Source organism: Primulina eburnea, chromosome 8 (assembly GCF_022965805.1).
Source record: "Primulina eburnea isolate SZY01 chromosome 8, ASM2296580v1, whole genome shotgun sequence".
In the NCBI taxonomy this organism is placed as follows: domain Eukaryota; kingdom Viridiplantae; phylum Streptophyta; class Magnoliopsida; order Lamiales; family Gesneriaceae; genus Primulina; species Primulina eburnea.
Window position 1 is genome coordinate 7224752 of NC_133108.1, and position 20486 is coordinate 7245237.

Here is a 20486-nt window from a genome sequence, read left to right on the forward strand (position 1 = left end):
CGTCGCATTCCGATGATGGATTATGCACAACCGTCTCTTGAGGGAGCACGTCCAAGCATCGTGAGACCAGTCATCCGAGCTAACCAGTTTGAGATCAAGCCAGCTATCATTCAGATGATTCAAAACACTGTTCAATTTGGGGGAAGTGCACTTGACGACCCTAATTCTCATATAGCTGATTTTCTTGAAATTTGCGATACTTTTAAGTTTAATGCTGTGTCTGATGATGCTGTTCGTTTGCGTTTATTTCCATTTTCACTAAGAGATAAAGCTAAGGCGTGGTTAAACTGTTTGCCTGTAGGGTCTATCACTACATGGGAGGATATGGCGAAGGCATTCCTGACCAAGTACTTTCCTCCGTCGAAGACTATGAAGCTGAGAGCCGACATTACTACTTTTGCTCAATATGAGCTTGAGTCACTTTACGAGGCGTGGGAGCGATACAAGGATTTATTGAGGAGATGTCCACACCATGAGCTACCTCTTGGGTTAGTTGTTCAAACTTTTTACTACGGTCTGCTTACTTCTAACCGTACCATGATAGATGCTGCTGCCTGTGGTAACTTGCTGAGAAAAACGGCTGAGGAAGGATATGAATTATTGGAGGAGATGGCTGCTAGCAGCTATCATCCTCATTCTGATAGGCAGAAACGAGGTGCGGGGGTTAATCAAGTTACTGATTTGTCTGCGGTGTCAGCACAGTTGGAGGCTTTGAACAGAAAGATTGATGGGATGAGTGCGAGTGGATCGGTTATGCGTCTGCAAGAGATTTTCTGTGATAAGTGTGGAGGTGAGCATGACGTGCAGGATTTCCAAGATGGCAATCCATTCTATGTGCCTGAGGGAGCAAAACACGTGGGATTCCAGAACCGTCCTAGAAATGACCCTTATTCAAACTCCTATAATCCGGGATGGAGGAATCACCCAAACTTTTCGTGGGGAGGTCAAAACAACCAAAACCGCCAACAAAGAGGGCCACCACATGGGATGCACCAAGGATTCAAGCCAGAACCGCCTAGGGAGGAGAAGTCAAATTTAGAGCAAATGATGACTAAATTTATTTCTGCAACCGAGACGAGATTTCAGAATCAGGATGCATCCATAAAAGGGTTAGAGAATCAAATTGGACAATTGGCTAAGTTAATTGCTAATAGGGAGCAAGGAACTTTGCCAAGCAACACGGAGACTAACCCGAGAGAGCATGTGAAAGCTGTGGAATTGCGCAGTGGAAAGGCACTTGAGTCTAAGGAGGAAAAGAACAAGCAAGGTGAGGATGAGGTGGAACAGCAAGGAGGTAAGTCTTCTAACTCTACTTTTACACCTATTGCACCGAGTAAAATTGTTATCCCCCCACCTTTTCCTGCAGCACTGAAAAAAGCTAAGTTAGATACACAATTGGTAAATTTCTTGAGATATTCAAAAAACTGCATATTAACATTCCTTTTGCTGATGCTTTACTGAATATGCCAAGTTATGCAAAATTCTTGAAAGATATCTTAGCAAACAAGCGGAAGCTAGAAGATCATATGACTGTGAACTTGACTGAAAATTGCTCCGCTTTAGTTCAAAACAGGATGCCTCCTAAGCAAAAAGATCCAGGGAGTTTCTCTATACCTTGCATTATTGGTGATATTAATTTTCATAAAGCTCTATGTGATCTTGGTGCGAGTATTAATTTGATGCCGTATTCTGTGTTTAGGAGACTGGGATTGGGTGAACCCAAGCCAACTAGGATGTCATTGCAGCTGGCTGACAGATCTGTCAAGTATCCACGTGGGATTATCGAAGATGTCTTGGTGAAAGTGGATAAGTTTATTTTTCCTGCAGATTTTGTAGTACTTGATATGGAGGAAGATTTGGAGATGCCTTTAATCCTAGGGAGACCATTTCTGGCTACAGGGAAAGCACTGATCGATGTTGACGAGGGAAAATTGAGACTGAGAGTTGGAGAAGAAGAAATTATTTTTGATGTCTTTAATACTCTCAAGCACACAATGCACGATGATAGTTGTTTTCGCGTTGATGTCTTAGATTCTCTTGTTTGTGATTTTGTGCAGGATGGATTGCAAGAGCCATTGGAGGCTACTCTCACTACTGAAAAACAGGAGGACGAGCTGGACAAGGAAAGGATGGAGATGGTAGCTCATTTGAATGCCATTCCACCTTGGAGAAAGCAAGTGAGGCTTCGACTAGAGGAATTGGGGGATAGAAAAGATTTAGTGCCTCAAAAGTCAAGCCTAGAGGAGCCACCCACTTTGGAGCTCAAACCACTACCTCCACATCTCAAGTACGTATATTTAGGAGAAAATAATAAACTGCCTGTTATTATTTCCTCTTCTTTGACAGACGATATGGAGAGTAAGCTCTTGGGAGTCCTTAAGGAGCATAGAGGAGCATTCGCTTGGAAAGTTTCGGACATCAAGGGGATAAGTCCTTCGATCTGCATGCACAAAATCCTAATGGAAGATAAGTACTCACCTCTAGCACAACCACAAAGGAGACTCAATCCAAAGATGCAAGAGGTAGTAAAAGCTGAAACGATCAAACTTCTGGACGCAGGTATTATCTATCCTATCTCTGATAGTGCGTGGGTAAGTCCTGTACAATGTGTGCCTAAAAAGGGTGGGATTACTGTTATTACCAATGAAAAAAATGAGTTGATTCCCACTAGAATCGTTACGGGTTGGCGTGTGTGCATGGATTATAGGAAATTAAATGATGCAACCCGTAAAGATCACTTCCCCTTGCCATTTATTGATCAAATGATTGAACGATTAGCCGGTCATGAATTTTACTGTTTTTTGGATGGATATTCGGGATACAACCAAATCACAATTGCACCCGAGGACCAAGAGAAAACTACTTTCACTTGCCCTTATGGTACTTTTGCGTTTAGGCGTATGCCCTTTGGTCTATGCAATGCACCTGCTACATTTCAAAGATGCATGACCGCTATTTTTCATGACATGATTGAGAATTTTCTTGAAGTTTTTATGGATGATTTCTCTATTTTTGGCTCTTCATTTGATGAATGTTTAAAAAATTTGAATTTGGTGCTCATTAGATGTGAAGAGAGCAATTTGGTGTTAGATTGGGAGAAATGTCACTTCATGGTGCAAGAGGGGATTGTGTTAGGACACAAAGTATCGGAGAATGGAATCGAGGTCGACAAGGCCAAGGTGGAAGTGATCAAAAATCTACCACCACCTTCATCGATAAAGGGAGTTCGAAGTTTCCTAGGCCATGCGGGTTTTTATAGGCGTTTTATTAAGGATTTTTCTAAAATTGCTAAACCTTTATCCTCTTTGTTGATGAAAGATGTTGAGTTTAATTTTGATTCTACTTGTCTGCAGGCATTCGAAGTACTCAAGAAGAGCTTGGTGACAGCACCTGTGCTGACTGCCCCTGATTGGGAGTTACCGTTTGAGGTAATGTGCGATGCTAGTGATACAGCTGTTGGTGCGGTGCTGGGTCAAAGGAAGAACAAGGTATTTCATACCATCTACTATGCAAGTAAGACCTTAAATGATGCTCAATTGAATTATGCTACTACTGAAAAGGAACTACTTGCTATAGTATTTGCTTTTGAGAAATTTCATTCATACCTTGTTCTGTCTAAAGTGATTGTGTATACAGATCATTCTGCCTTAAAATACTTGCTTGCTAAGAAAGATGCGAAACCTAGGTTAATTAGGTGGATTTTACTATTGCAAGAATTTGATCTCGAGATTCGAGATAAAAAGGGTGTAGAAAATGTGGTTGCTGATCATCTGTCTAGGCTTGAGGATGTTAGAATTAATGGCTTTAACACTGATATAGATGACTGGTTCCCTGATGAGCAATTGTTTGAGGTAAATGCGTGCCCTTGGTATGCCAATTTCGCAAATTTTCTTGTCACTGGCACACCTCCCCCAAATTTATCGTTTCACCAAAGAAAGAAATTCTTTTCTGACGTGAAATATTATTTTTGGGAGGAACCGTTTTTGTTTAAAATCTGTGCAGATGCCATGATAAGGAGATGTGTAGCGGAGGAGGAAACCAGTCAAATTCTGAACCACTGCCATGACCGTGAGGTAGGTGGTCACTTTGGACCCATACGGACGGCATCTAAGGTACTCGAATGTGGCTTCTATTGGCCAACTCTTTTTAAGGATGCTCGTTTGTATGTTCTCAATTGTGATAGATGCCAACGCACAGGTAATATTTCTAACCGTCATGAGATGCCTTTGAATAACATTATTGAGTGTGAAATATTTGATGTGTGGGGGATTGATTTTATGGGTCCTTTCCCTGCGTCTTTTACAAAGAAATTTATTTTGGTGGCAGTAGAGTATGTATCTAAATGGGTGGAGGCGGAGGCTTGTGCCACGAATGATGCACAAGTGGTGTTAAAATTTTTGAAAAAACACATTTTTAATCGATTCGGTACACCACGTGCAATCATAAGTGATGGTGGCACCCATTTTTGCAACAAAATTTTTGATAAACTGATGGGCAAATATGGTGTCACCCACAAAGTTTCCACTCCATACCACCCTCAGACTAGTGGACAAGTTGAAGTGTCCAATCGAGAGATTAAGAGGATTTTAGAAAAGACGGTTAATGTGAATCGAAAGGACTGGTCCATTCGGTTAGATGATGCTTTGTGGGCTTATCGTACTGCGTTCAAAACACCTATAGGCACTACACCATATAGGTTACTTTTTGGTAAAGCATGTCATCTACCCGTAGAATTAGAGCATAGAGCATATTGGGCGACCAAGGCACTGAACTTTGATTTTGCTCTTGCAGGTGAAAAACGACTGTTGCAGTTGAGTCAGTTGGATGAGTTCCGAGGTACAGCGTATGATCTTGCCCTATCTTACAAGGAACGCACCAAAAGAGCCCATGATAAACACATTGTAAGAAGAGAATTCAAAGTGGGTGAAGCGGTGTTGTTATACAACTCTCGCTTACGACTCTTTCCGGGCAAGCTGAAGTCAAGATGGTCAGGACCATTCGTTATAGCCGAGGTGTTCCCATCAGGTGCAGTGGTGTTGCATGACGGCAAGGAAGGGACGTTTACTGTGAACGCCCAAAGATTAAAGCACTATATTGGTGGCACGATTGAGCCACAAATTGGAGTCACTCGGCTCCAAGACAGTCGTTAAGGACATGGGTGAAAAATCGAGCTCTAGACGATAAATTGAGAACTACTTCTACTCCTTATTTTATTCTTTTCGTTAGTTAATTAATTGCATCATTTGCATTTAGATAATTGCATGGCATTTGCATTAAAATTTTTTTCAAAATGATTTCGAAAATACCTCGCTAGGGCGGTTCATTTTAACCGCCCCAGCGAGAGGTTGTAATTTGTAATGGATTTTTGGCCGAGCATGCATCGCTAGGGCGGACACTTTTGTCCGCCCCAGCGAGGAATCGAAATTTTCAAAAACATTTTTTCCCGAAAATCCCTCGCTAGGGCGGTTAAACTTGACCGCCCCCGCGAGTGTTACAACTTTTCAAAATAATTTTAGTCGAGGATGTCTCGCTCGGGCGGTCTAAACTGACCGCCCTAACGAACACTCGCGTCTTTTTAAAATTTTTAAAACCGAGGTTCTCCCGCTAGTGTCCGCCCCAGCGAGCACTCGTAATTTTCGGGCAGACAGACTCTCGCTAGGGCGGACACTTTTGACCGCCCTAGCGAGTCGCGAATGTTTAAAAGCTGCGCCCTCCCTTTTCTCTTCTCCCACTCGCAAAACCTACACTTTTCTCTCAAATTTTCGCCCCTCCACTCCAGATCTGAAGCGATTGACGTGGTTTCTTGCCAATTTACAGGTATATTTGTGAATCTCCATTGTTGCAAAGCCCAAGACGCGATTTTCCCGGCCAAATCTACACTCTCCGACCACCACCCTCGCCGCCGCCTCTTCACGTTCCGGCGAGCTTCCAAATTTTCCGGCGACTTCATATTACTTGTGCACTCTACTCTTACCATGGCTTCCAAACGCTCGAAGGTTGCAGGACGAGGGTGGACGAATTTTTTAGCACAACCGAATGCGGCTGTGGTGCCGATTGTACGTGAGTTTTACGCTAACGCCCCGGAAGGGACTGAAAATAAGGCTAGGGTGAGGGGACGTCAAGTCCCATATGATCCTAAAACGATAAATGATTTGTTGGGTTTACCGGCAGTGGATGATTCGGTATTCCAGGCTTGGGTGCTGAATCCGGATTACGATCTGATCATTCACACATTGTGTTATTCGGGCACTACGTGGAAGCAGCCGGGAACGTATACGGTGTTTCTTGAGAAATTTTTGAAGGTGGAGGCGGCACTTTGGTATGCCTTTCTATCGAAGAGATTGATGCCGGTAGGGCATACGAGTGATGTACAGCGGGATAGGGCGGTGGTTCTTTATGCGATCTATACCGGGATGCCTATTGATGTGGGCAAACTCATATTCGGGCAGCTGACTATCTGTATCAATTGCAACAATTTAGCCTTTTATTTCCCCACTATCGTGACTGAGCTATGTGCCCGCGCGGGTGTGATTTTCGCGCACGATGATGAGTGGCTACCGCCACTGAGAGCCATCGATGAGGCTCTGCATACCTCCAAGTACGCGAAGAGACGGGATGAGCTGCCCGCTGATGTATTTTACGGTCACGTGCAAGCCGCTCCACCACCGCCGGTCGTCGGACATCCACCACCACCGCAGCCACGCCGCCGTGCCATTCGAGACCGAGTCGACGAGTTGGGCGCTTGGGCCACCTACCAGACTCATTGTCAGGCCATCGACCAAGCCCACACTCTGAACATCGAGTACTTGGTGCAGGGCATCTCGACTCACTTGGGCTTAGACACTTCCGGCCGGCCGCCTGTTCCAGCATACCCGCCACCTTTCCACTTCCAGTACACGTATCCTATGCCGCCTGCAGCTGACGAGGGCAGTCCACCACCCGAGCATGATGAGGAGGAGGAGTTTTGATCAGGGGAGTTCACTGTTTCCCCTTTCTTTTTCTTTTGCATTTTCTATTGTTGCATTTGAATTCATAAGTTGTTATTGTTTTTCGTGTCTGTTTCGTTTTGTGCGATGAGGGCATTGCACAACTCTAGTATGAGGGGGTCGGGTAGTTTGTTTTGTTTGTTTGTTCAGTTATTTAGTTTGTTAGTTGGGTTTTTAAGTCGGTGTATTTTCGTTGTTAGATTGTGAGTCGTTTATGGTGAGTTGACATGATTTATGAGCCGATGATGATGCTGCTTTGAGAAATATTGATTGGGTCAATGCATGAATGATACTCTGGATTGTTGAAACATGAGTTTTGGTGCAAATTTTGAACTTTTTGAGCACATATGTGTGGGGCCTAGAATTTTGTAGGAATAATGGTGAAATTTGAAATTCTTGTTGGTTAACTTGAAAGACATCACGTATGAATTGATTTAGCATGAAAACCCGTGGAAATAAGTCACTAATTGAGATCGTGCATGATAGCATTTGACTGACCTTGAACCGTACATATGCCCCCTTGTCAATACCCTGAATTCAAATACAGTACTCCTAACCAGCTGTAATCCAAAAAGATATATTCTTAGCCTAGGGAGTACATGTGTGAAAATTGTGCATCAAAATGTTGAAATAACAAAGTTCTTGTAAAAAGAACTTTGTGAAAAAAGGAGATGTAAGGTGAGGGGGAGCCGAAAATAAAAGGAATGAAATTCTATTCCTAGGCTAAAAGTTGGAGATGTAAGGAGTCGAGGAAGTCTGACACACAGTCTTGACAATTGCACAATGAAAATGATCGATGTACTCCCAACTTTTCGCCACTTGAGCTTATTTTCTTTCCTTTCGACACCCTTCTATGCACTTAAAAATTGACTAAAGTTCAAAATGATGGTTAGTGATGAATGGACACGGGGATGCATGCTAGTGAGATTTGTATTGAAGTGTTAATTGAGTGACTTGCATAACTTGACGATTGATCTATTTGACGTACGAATGACTAGACCCACCATGACACACACACGTTCGAATTAGTGCCAAGACTTATTTGTAGATGAAAAAGAGTATTTATTTGTGAAATGACTTGATTATGATGTGAAAAAATTTACTGAGGCACGAACATAAAATTGTTAACTCACCATTAACTTTTTCTGGTGTTGGTTATTTCGTTTTTTTTATTTATTTTGTCTGTTTAGAATCTCGTGCTTTAACCTATTTTACTCGAGGGCGAGCAAAAGGTTAGTATGAGGGGGTTGATAGGACTCGTTTTTACGTGTTTTTAGTGTTGGTTTCGAGTCGCATTCATACATCATATTAGCTTGTTCTAGTTTATTCTTGCATTTTGTTTGCATTATTTAGCATATGACTGATTTCGTGTGTTTTGTGGTATTTTGTAGGAATGGAACCAAATATAGCAGAAAATGGGCACAACAACGAAGAAGCCTCGCTAGGGCGGTCAAAACTGACCGCCCCAGCGAGCATTCTAGTCTTACCGAGGATATCGAACAGAAGACCTCTCGCTAGGGCGGTTAAAACTAACCGCCCCAGCGAGACTGCTAGCCTGGACAAGAGAATTTAACAGAAGATCTCTCGCTCGGGCGGTCAAAAGTGGCCGCCCCAGCGAGACTAGAGAGAAGGCTCAAAGTTTTTATTCGAGAGTCACTCGTCCCAGCGGTCAAAACCTACCGCCCTAGCGAGTTACGCGACCCAGCAAGATTCTGCGAGATTTGTTTCTATTTTCATGGACTCTATCCAAGACCACTAACCTAATACACGAGATTGGGCGCCGTTTTTCAGACTTACACATCATATTTTCATCATTTTTTCGGGGAGAGAAGGCTAGGAGTAAGGAAGACTTTCGAAGAACTCGAGAATTCCAAGCGTCGCAGCCATCTTCCATCGTCATATTTAGTATTTTATTATTCAGTATTTTATTCTCTTGCATAGATTGTTGATTTTTAGTATGAATTTGGTTGGCTAAACTCTAAATTTGTTGGGATTTGAGGGGATCCTACCCATACTCGTTGTTTAACATTATTTCTTGACATTTTTACAAGTGATTTGTTTATGCTATTGTTATTTCTTGTTTCAAGCGAAGCCTAGCTATCTTCCTTTGATTATTGCATGTTGTTAACGAGTTCGACAGACTAATTAACAATAGGATCGCATAGTATAAACCACGGACTTACAATTTTAGTAGACATACGGAATTGGGTACGTGTCGATAGTAATAGTTCACCCGGATGAAAGCTAGTGGATTCCATAGAACGTAATGCAATCGTGAACTGTTAAATAATTGAGGACACTTGATTACTGCATGTTTATGATTAGTATTAATATAGCTCGACAGAGTATATTGATTAGTCTAGGGAATTCCGTCGAATGCACGAGTAAAAGTCGAGTCTAATTATCTGAACACGAGTGGTAGGTTAACTGATAATTCCCAACAAATTCGTTTCTCATTTGATTTTCATCCAATTTAATCATTGATTTCTTGATTATTTGTTCTTGCATTTTAATCATTTTAGTATTAAATTCACTTTAGTTTAATCACCAACTCCATCTATCGTTGCTAGAGAAATTTAAGTGAAAATAAGAATAGTGTAACGCAGTCCTTGTGGATCGATACTCGTATTCACGTACGTTTATTATAACTTGACTATCGTGCACTTGCGATATTTTAAATCGAGCTTTCATTTATAAAACAAATTTTGGGACTATTCACTGTGCAAGTTTTGCTCGATCAAAAACTTGTCAGTTTATTAAACGATTCTAGTTAATAAAGAAAAGCTAACCATCTTAGTAAATTGAGGGAATAAAGTACATCCAAATATTTATCAAACCAAATAACCAAAACTATATATGCAACGTTTGTAAAGCCGAAATTATGTTTGATAAACAACACTAATCGATAATGCAATTAGGAGTTGTGTCTGTTTCTCTTCAACATTCTACGACAACACAGAAATGTCCTTTAATTTGGATTGAGCACTTGATCTCTTCGAAATAAATCACCAACTCTGGTGCTTGCTCACATGTGGCATCTAAATTTATGCATTGATCCTAACATTTATCTTTGATTATTTATAAGTTTATTCTTCCATAAAATTTATTCCTTGAATAGAATCTTACAAAATATGCCAACAAAAATTTCATTAGGAAATAACTCTTTTAAATTAATCTATCATATTTATCAAAAATCTCAATAATGTAAAAAGCTAAAACTTTATAATTTAATATGCACAATATTATCAAAAAAAAATCCTTTCAGAGCAAAATGGATTCATAAAATTTTTATTATTATTTTTTTTTTTCAAACTCCAGATGATGTAGCCCGTGTTGAAATTTTGCAGAAAATTCCACAATTTCGACAACCAAAATGGGAAGGTTTGGACTCGATTGAATGGCAACTAAGGGCTGGTGAAGGGGCAGTGCGGAGGTGAGTTGGGACGACTCAACTTACTTTATAGTGGGTGAAAAGCGGTCCATCTATATAAATCGTTGGTGTCATTCGCGATTGGGTTGCTATCGGATGCTTGGGCATGATGCTAGAATAATACGTACAAATGCGGACCATTTGTTCGATACGCGTGATGATATCGAGTTGGAGGCAAAAACTTGTGTGAGATGGTCTCACGGGTCGTATTCGTGAGACGGGTCTCTTATTTGGGTTATCCATGAAAAAGTATTATTTTTTATGCTAAGAGTATCACTTTTTTTGTGAATATATATAGTATGGTTGATCCGTCTCACAGATTAAAATCCGTGAGACAGTCTTACATGAGACCCACTCCGAGTTGGATTGCAAAAATAAAAGATTTGAACAATTTTATTTAAAAAGAAAAATGAAAGAAAGCCCGAGGCATCCAATCATGTAGAGTTGTAGTCGACAAAGGTCGTAATATATAATGGGGAGGGAAGTTGAGGCACATGCATGCACACATTATTGCATCTAGATAAACTAATTTAGATTTGGAGCTATAAAATTTTCTATTGGCCAATGCCTACTTATTGTACTAATGGATAATATCATTATTTTGTGGATTAAAAGTTTTTTTTATTAATCTTTTGTTGTGTTTTTATTTTATAATATTCTGTGAGACATGTCAAATCTACTCATATTTACAATAAAAAGTAATACTTTTATCATAAAAAATAATATTTTTTCATTGATGATGCAAATAAGAGATTCGTCTCACAAATACGACCCGTGAGACCGTCTTACACAAATTTTTGCTCTTTTTATATGAAGATTTAGTCAAATTTGTTTTTAGGTAAACCTTTTATTTCACTAATTCTTTGGGTATAAACTTTTATAGAGTGGCTGTCCTGCCAATTTTCCCTGATTGTTAAATTATAAATTATCCTATTTTGTTTGTTTGAGAAAATAAATTATTCAACTTTTACTCGTAGGAGAAGCAGACTTATTATAGTCTCTGGTATAAAAGTAAGTCTCTTGTGAGACAATCTCACGAATCTTTATATGTGAGACGGGTCAACTCTACTGAATATTCACAATAAAAAGTAATAATTTTTCATGGATGACTTAAATAAAATATATGTTTCACAAAATACGGCATGTGAGTGAGACCGTCTCACATAAGTTTTTGTCCTGATATAATAACATAAATATCTCTCAATAAATTAAAAAACACTAGTCTAGTTCAAATTCATGTTAAAACACAAATCTTTACCCAAAATTAACCAAAAAAAAGTTGTTTATATAATCATGCTAATAGTAAATAGTCTGTTAATATTAAATGACCATATAATAGTTAGATTGCATAAACTAATCTTTTATTAATTGATTTAAAAATATTATTCCCAAAAAATCCAAGATATACGTACCCAATAATTTATAAATCAAATAAGTTAAGCCTGCCTCGTAGAAAATTCAATATATACCACAATTTTTTTACATATATCAGACATTAAAATTTAAAATTATTATATAAAAGTCTTTTTCTTTCCTCTCAAAACTGCCAACCATCGTCCATCTATGCAAAATATTCGACATGAATGATATATATATACAAAAATAAAAAATGAAAATTGCGGATATGTGTATTTTTTTAAGTTTGGCAACTTCCATCCGTTATTTTTTTTGTGTGTTTTAGATAAAATAAAATAACAACTTTGGCAACTTTTATCCGCTATTTTTTGTGTGTTTTAGATAAACTCAAAAGAGCAACAAAGTATTAACTGATCAGATAAATCACATTGTCAAACTCGATAAGTTAATCAAATCTAAGATAATAAAAAAATTGAACATCTTATCTTTTGATAAAAACTCATATTTTACTATTGAAAAAATTGCTGGATGTATTATTTATTTCCTATGAAATAATAGATATGAATTTTAAATATTAATATTGCCAATCATTTTATCCTTTTCTTTTAAAAAATAAAATTTACAGTTAAGTTCTAAAATTATTTGTTTTTGAACAATGATGTTGGGACAGGTGCTTGCAGTGTCCTATCTTGCCAAATTTCCTCAACCACCCTTGCAAAGCAAAACCTCTCCCCACCCCCCAATAAATCCATTTCAGCAGTTTTGACTCCTCCATTCACATTATCATTCCCCCCTTCCCACCTCCATTAAAGTCCCTTGACCGCCGCACCCATTGCCGCGTGAATCCATGAAAGCAGCTTGATCAATCACCGAAAGCTTGCTTCCAATGGGTTGCTGTGCAAGCACAGATGCTTCCCGCATTTCGAAATCCGAGAACAACAGGAAGCGTAGCAGCAAATCTCCGCCTCCTACACATCCACTCCAGGAAGAGGAAGCAGTGAAAGAAGTACTCTCGGAGACCCCCACCATACCCAAACGCCCGCCGCCTGCATTCCAAGAAAATGGACGAACCGAAACTCCATTCATCAAGACTGCGCCATTACTGGTGCCAAGACTCTCCAAGCCTCGACCAGACGAGAAGAAGCCCCGAAACGGCGTCGTCACGCAGAATCCGTGCATGGTTTTCGGTAACGAGGAAGCTTCCGAGGAGGTCTCGGAGATCTGCAGCACTGTGAGCGAGAGCGTCAGTGTTTCGACTTCCGTCACAGAGAGGAAAGACAAATACGGTCGCGAAAACGACGCCGTGAGTAAAGCACGGAACAGGTCACTAGCGAAGGTCGGGAACCAGTCGTTTCCCGGGGATTATAAAAGAGATAGGTCCGCCGGAAAATCCCCTTACCGGAGGTCAGAACCGTCACCCGGTCGGGTCCGGACCGGGCCTGGGAGGAGGAAGGACAGCAATGAGGAAATCCCCGTGAGAAGATCGAGATCTCCGATGATTCGTGCAGACCCTGGGTCAGTCAAACCTATCACGGGTCGGATCCAAACAGCGAAGATAACGGGTAAATCACCGAGTCGGGCCGGTTCTGGGTCGAGAGAAAAGATCCGAAAGGTTGAAGAAGAGGCGGAGTGGCCAATAGATAGTAACGAGCTACTGGAGAATCCACTTGTGTCCTTGGAATGTTTCATCTTCCTGTAACAGCTAACGTCGGTTTTTAGATGTAATTGTCAGCACGTTAAGGGCTATTTTGGTCATTTGAAGTAGTTTGGAATTGTAAAAAAAGTCTCGTTAACTTTCGAGTTTGGAGGGAAATATATTCATGTTTAATCTTTGTACTATTTCATTAGTGAGTGTAATCTAACAATATGTAAAAGTTGATCAAATTTCGAGTTCGAGATTCCGAGTTATATATATAACTATCTATAAATAAAAATAGAAGTTTATAAAATTTAATTTACAAAAAGGTTAATTATTTAATTATAAAAAAAATAGGATGACTATATTTAGAGAAAAAATCTTTAGGTCAACAAATGTTCAGGCATGTGCCATCAATTAAGGATATATATTTTATTTCGTTATGTCACTGTCTACGGATCGCGCCATCTTAACTGGATTCTTTGCCCGAATCTTTTATTTAGGCTCAGTTTGGTTAGCCTTATTAAGATGAGATTGTTTAGTTATCTTTTGTTTGCGTTTGTTTATAAATGTGATATTGACTATTAGTTAGATAAACTTTACTGTTTTCCTTGGATAACAAATCCATGCATTGATTATGAATAGTATTTATCCTGCTGCTCACATAAAGTTTATTGACCAAAATACCCCTTCTCTATATTAAAAAAATGCAAGTGGCCTACGAACACGTCATTCTCCTTCTTCCTTCTGAAGAATCGATGGAAGCGCAGTACCTTAGAAATCGAAAGTGGTGAACAAAAAATCCTAATTTCTAAGTCCGATCTGTTCAATTTTCAAGTTTATTCGAAGGTAAAACTCGATAAACTACAACTTTGAGTCTATGTGTGAGTATTGGTTATGTATGTCATGCTTAACGTATTTCGGAGTAGATAAACCAGTGGATCTTCGGTTCATATCTTTCACGGATCTGACCTCGACTTACGATCTTGAACGAAGAACGATGTGGAGAGGGTTTTCATTTCCCGTCAGATTTTTTGGGATACAGAGCGATGCTTAAGGGAGAAGTGAACAATTATGGCAACTATATCCCCATTTCTTCGAAGATCTGAATAAAAATAAAATTTATTTAAATTAAAATATTAAAGGGTATTTAGGTAAAAAATCAGTTTATCAAGATTTTATCCCTCTTGTTTATTTCACACCACACATGATATTATTTATATCTCAAATTATCCTATCAAACATTTATCAATCAAATTATCAATCATTCAATTATCACATCCTAAAAACCAAGCCAACCCTTAGGCCCAGTTTGGTATGTTTGATTAAGGATGGATTGTTTTATAATCTTTTGTTTGGTTCCGTTTTTAAATTTCAGATTGACTATTTGGTAGACAATTACACTGTTTGAGTTGGTTTATAAATCCATCAAATTACGCAGGATAGTAATTATCCTACTTCAGTCCGGAAGAAAAATGACAACAATACCCTTTATTGTGAATTAATATATTGCAAGTTGGTCCACAACAATTCCGTCGCACAAAGCGACGGTTTTTTAATAAACCGTCGCTAAAATTCAAATTAGCGACGGTTTCTCAAAAACAGATCGGCGACGGTTTATCAAAACCAGATCGGCGACGGTTTCATGCATTAATAAACCGTCGCTAAATGTCGAATTACCGACGGTTTCACAAGACCGGCGACGGTTTCTCAAAAACCGTCGCTATTGGCGACGGGTTTTCATAATCCGTCGCTAATTTTCCTCTCCCCCACCAACCTTTTCCGACCACCGCCGCCACTGTCGCCGTCGCGAAGGGGAAGGGCAATTTCGTCTTCTCATCAAAAAATTCAAAATTATCCTACACTTAAAAATCTCAGCAAACGTAATATTATTTTTCACCATATATTACAATCCTACCACAATCATTTTCTTTATCATTTACGTACTAATCATTAGTTTATCCTATCCTTTCAACCAAACGTAGCCTTAGAGTATTATATAAATGGTTAAAGTCTTGATACCGAATCCTTAAAAAACCGTTAAATTTGTATTGAACGAAAAAATGTTACAAAAGATTTCTTATTCGTCCTATGCTATGTCGAAATAATTACTTGGGCGAATTAGAATATATTTGGATTTTATTCGTGGGTGGTGTAGGTTTATACATGTCTTTTTCATATTTTTAGTACTACAGAAAAATATTACCATTATAATTTATTAATACTACACGTAAAATATTGATTTACTTTCAGCTCGATGAAATTCTGTACTTGGGCTCGAATGTGGTTACTTTTGTCGGGCTCAATGTTCAGGTCCAATATCAGTTTAACGGGTTATAGATAAATACTCTTACAAAAAGTTGGCATGAAATAACTTTTTTGATCCGTTCGAGGCATTGGATTTCGTCAACACTGGAATAATCTTAAGTTTAAAGAATGATGACATTTCCCAAGATTTGACCCGTTTTAGGCATGGACTCTATTCCCACTGCTCGGATTAATATAATATAATTATATATTACATTTCAAAATTTTCAAGTGCTTATTTTCAAGCAAAAGTTCGAATAGTTTTACGAATATGTTTGAATTTTCGAGTCGAAATCGAACTTGACCTTCAATTCGAACCGAATTCGAACAAAATTTTTAAAATTTTTTGAACTTCGAATTAGACTCACACGCAAATATAACTAATTCGAGTTGAATCAAAGCCTTAAACTTTTGGTCATATTTGATAGATTCCTTTACACCCTCGTAGAAATCTTTCAACAAAATACAAAATACAAGTTATTCCCCTCGGGCGTTCGACGTAACTTTACGATAAAGGCAATGAATCCAAGAAAATACAATAATGCATCTCACTAATAACGCTTGTCTCGCCTTATAATATACCAGAGACCAGAGCATGATTTTCTTCGCCTAATAATATACCCAATACTGGAGCATATATATACATACATATATGTATATACACACCATGCTCGAAGTCTAAGAACCAAAAGATGTCTCATTTTTGCGTACCCTGGACTAAATTTCCAAGCCCATCACCAGAGTGATGCATAGTTCCGAATAACATACCGGCTTTTTGGTCTCTGGTCATGACTTTTAAGCCGGCTCGGGATGATCGTGTAAGTTGGTTAGTCGTTGATGCGATGGCCATGGGATCCGTTCAGGGGGACAAGGGATGGGGGCCGGCTGGGCGATGTATTTGGGAACAGTGTCACCAGGCATTAGTACCGAAACTTCTTTGGCATTGAGGGACATCTGTGAAAAATCAATTCGAACAAGTCAGTGTCTTGAGAAAATGCAATCGTTCTCAATAATCTTGAAACTACTTTGGTCCCTGAGAAAAAAAAATTACTTTCTTTTCTTTCTTTTTTTTTTTGTTGGTTTTGAGCAAAGTTTACTTTCTCCAAATTATTTTTTGAACTGGAGTCGAGCCATGGATGAGACAAGAACATGGAGTCACATCCTTTTGAACCCTTAAAATATGAAATTCTTCTTTATCTCGACATCAAATCTTTATAAAATTCGTACAAGCACAGATAACTAAGATTGTCTCAAAATCAACAATATTGGACTAATATTATATTATCCTAAACAATATTAAACAATTCAATACAGCCACAATTCACAGTATACAAGGAACCTAGCTAGTTGTGTGCATTATTAAAGCTAGGAAAGCAGACAATAAACTAACAGGAAAACAAACTTAGTTTTCAAGGTTGACATACTGTCCCAAACAAGTTAGACCTCGCTCAAGATTATACGTTCCAATGTATATAAATAAAGTATTATTGAATTTTGTTGAACATCTAAACAGGAATTCAAGTCTAAAATTGCTCGTTTTTCGAGCTTCAATAAAATCGAACAAATTTTCATAAATATATTTTTTTTACGGGCCAAAAGGTAAAAGAGTGAGTCTCATGTGAGACCGTGTTACGGATCCTAATATGAGAGATAGTCAACCCTACCGATATTCATATAAAAAGTAATACTCTTAAAAAATAATAATTTTTCATGGATGACCCAAATAAGAGATTCGTCTCACAAATACGACCAATGAAACCATCCCACATAAGTTTTTGCCAAAGGTAAATGTACATCACAACAAAGGGTGTGGGGATGAGGCTATAGAATGAAGAAATGTATACTTTTAAGGCCTAAAGCTTCGTCTCTCATGCATTAATGGTTGTAGGGACCAAGAAACCAGCTAACAAATTCTTGAATGTGCCATTTCTTAAATTAGTAGCGTGCCAAAATCCCAGGAACACGCACATGCTGTTATTCTTAAAGAATTCAAGACTTTATGGTGTAACAAACAACACAGTACCTAATCCACAATCCTCTTTTTATAAATTAATTTCTAATAGATTATTGTTCCCAATTTCCGAATAATTAGTTCTTATTTCCAAAAATAAAAAACACTATCCCTCCAAATTAAAACTACTTTTATTTCAGACTTTTATGCCTCAGAACCAGTGACGACTATCATACAAATTTGTTTTCTTATATGTCATGAGTGATCTATATTCACAAAGTATCCTTACACAGATTTAGGAGTTCATTTTCTTATATGTCATGCTTGTTAGAAACAGAGAGTTCACAATTCAACATATAGAAACGGTATTCCGATTTCTACCGACATCAAGAAACTGGTGCAAATGGGAAAAAAAACAATGCGGGAAAGTAGATATAAAATGGGATAAAATGAAAAGAAGTGGGAAAAAGAACCATTGGGCCTTTTGTCAGAAAAGTAATCATCAAAAAACCAAAAATTTAATCCAAAGTGCCGAAACCAACCAATAAAGGTCAAAAACAAGAGGAAGAAAAGAGAAGAAAAGAGGATACGAAAAGTCAAGAAAACTATATCAGAGTGTAATTAATTCCCACGTAAAATATTATTATAAATTCAAGAGATGCTTACTTTAGGAGATGAGTAACCAAGCTTCGCATTGAAGCCACCAGCACGATTCTGAGCTTCGATGTCGGACTGTAACCGGCGTCCACCGGCAGCCGTGTCCCCCGGCGGGGTAGTTCTGAGAAACTTCTCAAAGATGGCCATAACAAGAAACATCGAAATGAGAATAGCAGTGGCCACAAACCCAAACGAAACAGCGTTGACAGAGTTGTCAAAGTGAGTCCAATCGTCATCCTGCAAGTACGGCGGCGCACCACTCGGCGCCGGGGGCCAGCCTCCCCACCCATCTTCTTTCCCACCCATTGCAAAAACCCACCTCAAGACTCAAACTTTCAGCAAGATTTAAGCTCCACAAACACACAAACACACATACACCAAGAAAAAAATGTCGGGTTCTGGTGTTTCTAGAGACAGTTGCAACAGATTAGAAAGCCAGGGAAAGGCTTTTGCCAGGGGATTTCTTCACTGCATGGTCATCTAGTCAAGGCCAATTGCATGAAAACTAGAAAGAGTGCAATAATTCTACATACACAAGATCTTTTAATGGGTAGATAGGAGACCTTTTTTGGGATTTGGAATGAAGAAATTAGTGTGTGGAGAAAGTGTTCGAGAGAAGACCTCGGTTGTTTTTTACAGTTGAAAGGAACTCCTCTGCTGTGCTCTGTTTCTTGTGCTTTATTATGTATTTGAGTGTGTGCCGAGCGGATGATTTTGGTTCACATGCAATTTGTTTGTTTTAAGTAGCTTCACTTTCCGGTTTTTCTCCCTTAATTATACTGACTCTTAATTTTGACTTGTTGTACACTTGACTTGGTCATGGTCCCCAATACATCTGTTTAAATTTTATATCTAATTTTTATATCATTATCATTTTTCTTTTTCTTTTTCTTTTTCTTTTGAGCGACTAAATTAAATTTATCTTTGTTCACTATATTACAGTCAATCGACAGGTCACAATCCCTCGCAACTAATTCAATGATATCATCAAATAATTAGTCACAACTAATTACAACCAAATGCTGATAAACTTGACATACACCCACATAAATGAGTATGGAACCCAATACATTTATTGCAATTGTATAAACTTATGTTGATTGATACTTCAGTTCTCGTATTTGTCATATCTAATATGATACTTGAAAAATAATCAAAACTGTGTTACGTCGGAGAGAAAATATGATATCTAGGTAGCCGACTTGTTGCACTTCCGATTCCAAGCTCATTCATAAAGATGACCATGATCCATATGTATTACGAGTAAATACGGATAGGTTTAGGGATTTAAAAGAGCCGAGTCGAGCCGAGCCGAACAGCATCATGCTCAAGTTCGGCTTGATTCGAGCTTTTATCACGAGGCTCGATTTCAATCTCGTTATAAAGCTCATTTTCGAGCTCATCGAGCATTGTTAACTAAACAGAATTTAAGGAGGTATGCTTCTCATTTTATAATATTTCAATCACTTCATATACACTCAAATTTCGATATGAGATAATACAAGTTATTATTGTACATTCAAGGGCCAACAAATTAGTCGAGCTCGAACTTGAGCCACATAAACGAATCGAGTTTGAGCTCGTGCCCGCAAACAAGATCGTGATCTTATGAGTCAAGTATCATTAAGCTCGAGTTTGACTAGATTTAATGAATGATCTTTCTACTGAGCTTCGAGTAACTCGTGAACAGTTTCGTTCGTTTGTATCTCTAGCCAAGTCCAAAACCCTTGAGAAATACCAAACTAACTATGGCTCGGGAAAGCATTCCGTGAATATAAAGTGCCACCATAATCGAGCCTTCATTATGACTACCCAAACAGAGCCCAAATTAATATCACAATAATTATTGATAGAATCTTCTAATATGGAATATCCATACAAATCTTTAATGATAAAAAAAAACTTTAAGATATCGAGATACATTAAAATCTTTTAAAGATAAAGCAGATCACATTGAACCAGACTAGACCTGATGCATTTTTTGGTTGCTTCAATTGGTGCTGTCACTATGAATTTTAAGAAAAAATAAATAAGATGGTGAAAATCAGAAAAACAAGAAGAAGAGTACTCCATGAAATAAATCATGAAGACGAGATTCGCGAAAGCTAGAATTATGAGAATGAGAGATGACGAAAATCGCGAGAACAAAAATAGTAAAGATGA

General features: G+C 38.5%; 1 protein-coding gene and 1 non-coding gene across 2 annotated transcripts; both read right to left on the reverse strand.

Moving 5' to 3' along the window:
- Positions 1-372: 372 nt before the first annotated feature.
- LOC140840338 (small nucleolar RNA R71) lies at positions 373-479 on the reverse strand. Its single transcript, XR_012119924.1, has one exon. It is a non-coding gene; the product is annotated as a small nucleolar RNA R71 (small nucleolar RNA).
- Positions 480-16135: 15656 nt separating this feature from the next.
- LOC140838784 (uncharacterized) lies at positions 16136-19055 on the reverse strand. The gene is made up of 2 exons (XM_073205338.1): positions 18333-19055; positions 16136-16669 (listed from the first exon to the last, which is right to left on the reverse strand). Exons 1-2 carry the CDS (start codon positions 18627-18629, stop codon positions 16511-16513), a joined length of 456 nt encoding a protein of 151 aa, XP_073061439.1. The 5' UTR covers positions 18630-19055; the 3' UTR covers positions 16136-16510.
- Between the last annotated feature and the right edge of the window lie 1431 nt (positions 19056-20486).

Excerpts from the sequence above, each read along its gene's own strand:
- LOC140838784 (XM_073205338.1), bottom strand. The coding sequence starts at position 18,629 with ATGGGTGGGAAAGAAGATGGGTGGGGAGGCTGGCCCCCGGCGCCGAGT. Across the intron at positions 16,670-18,332 it reads TTGGTTACTCATCTCCTAAA|ATGTCCCTCAATGCCAAAGA; the intron begins GTAAGCATCTCT and ends GATTTTTCACAG.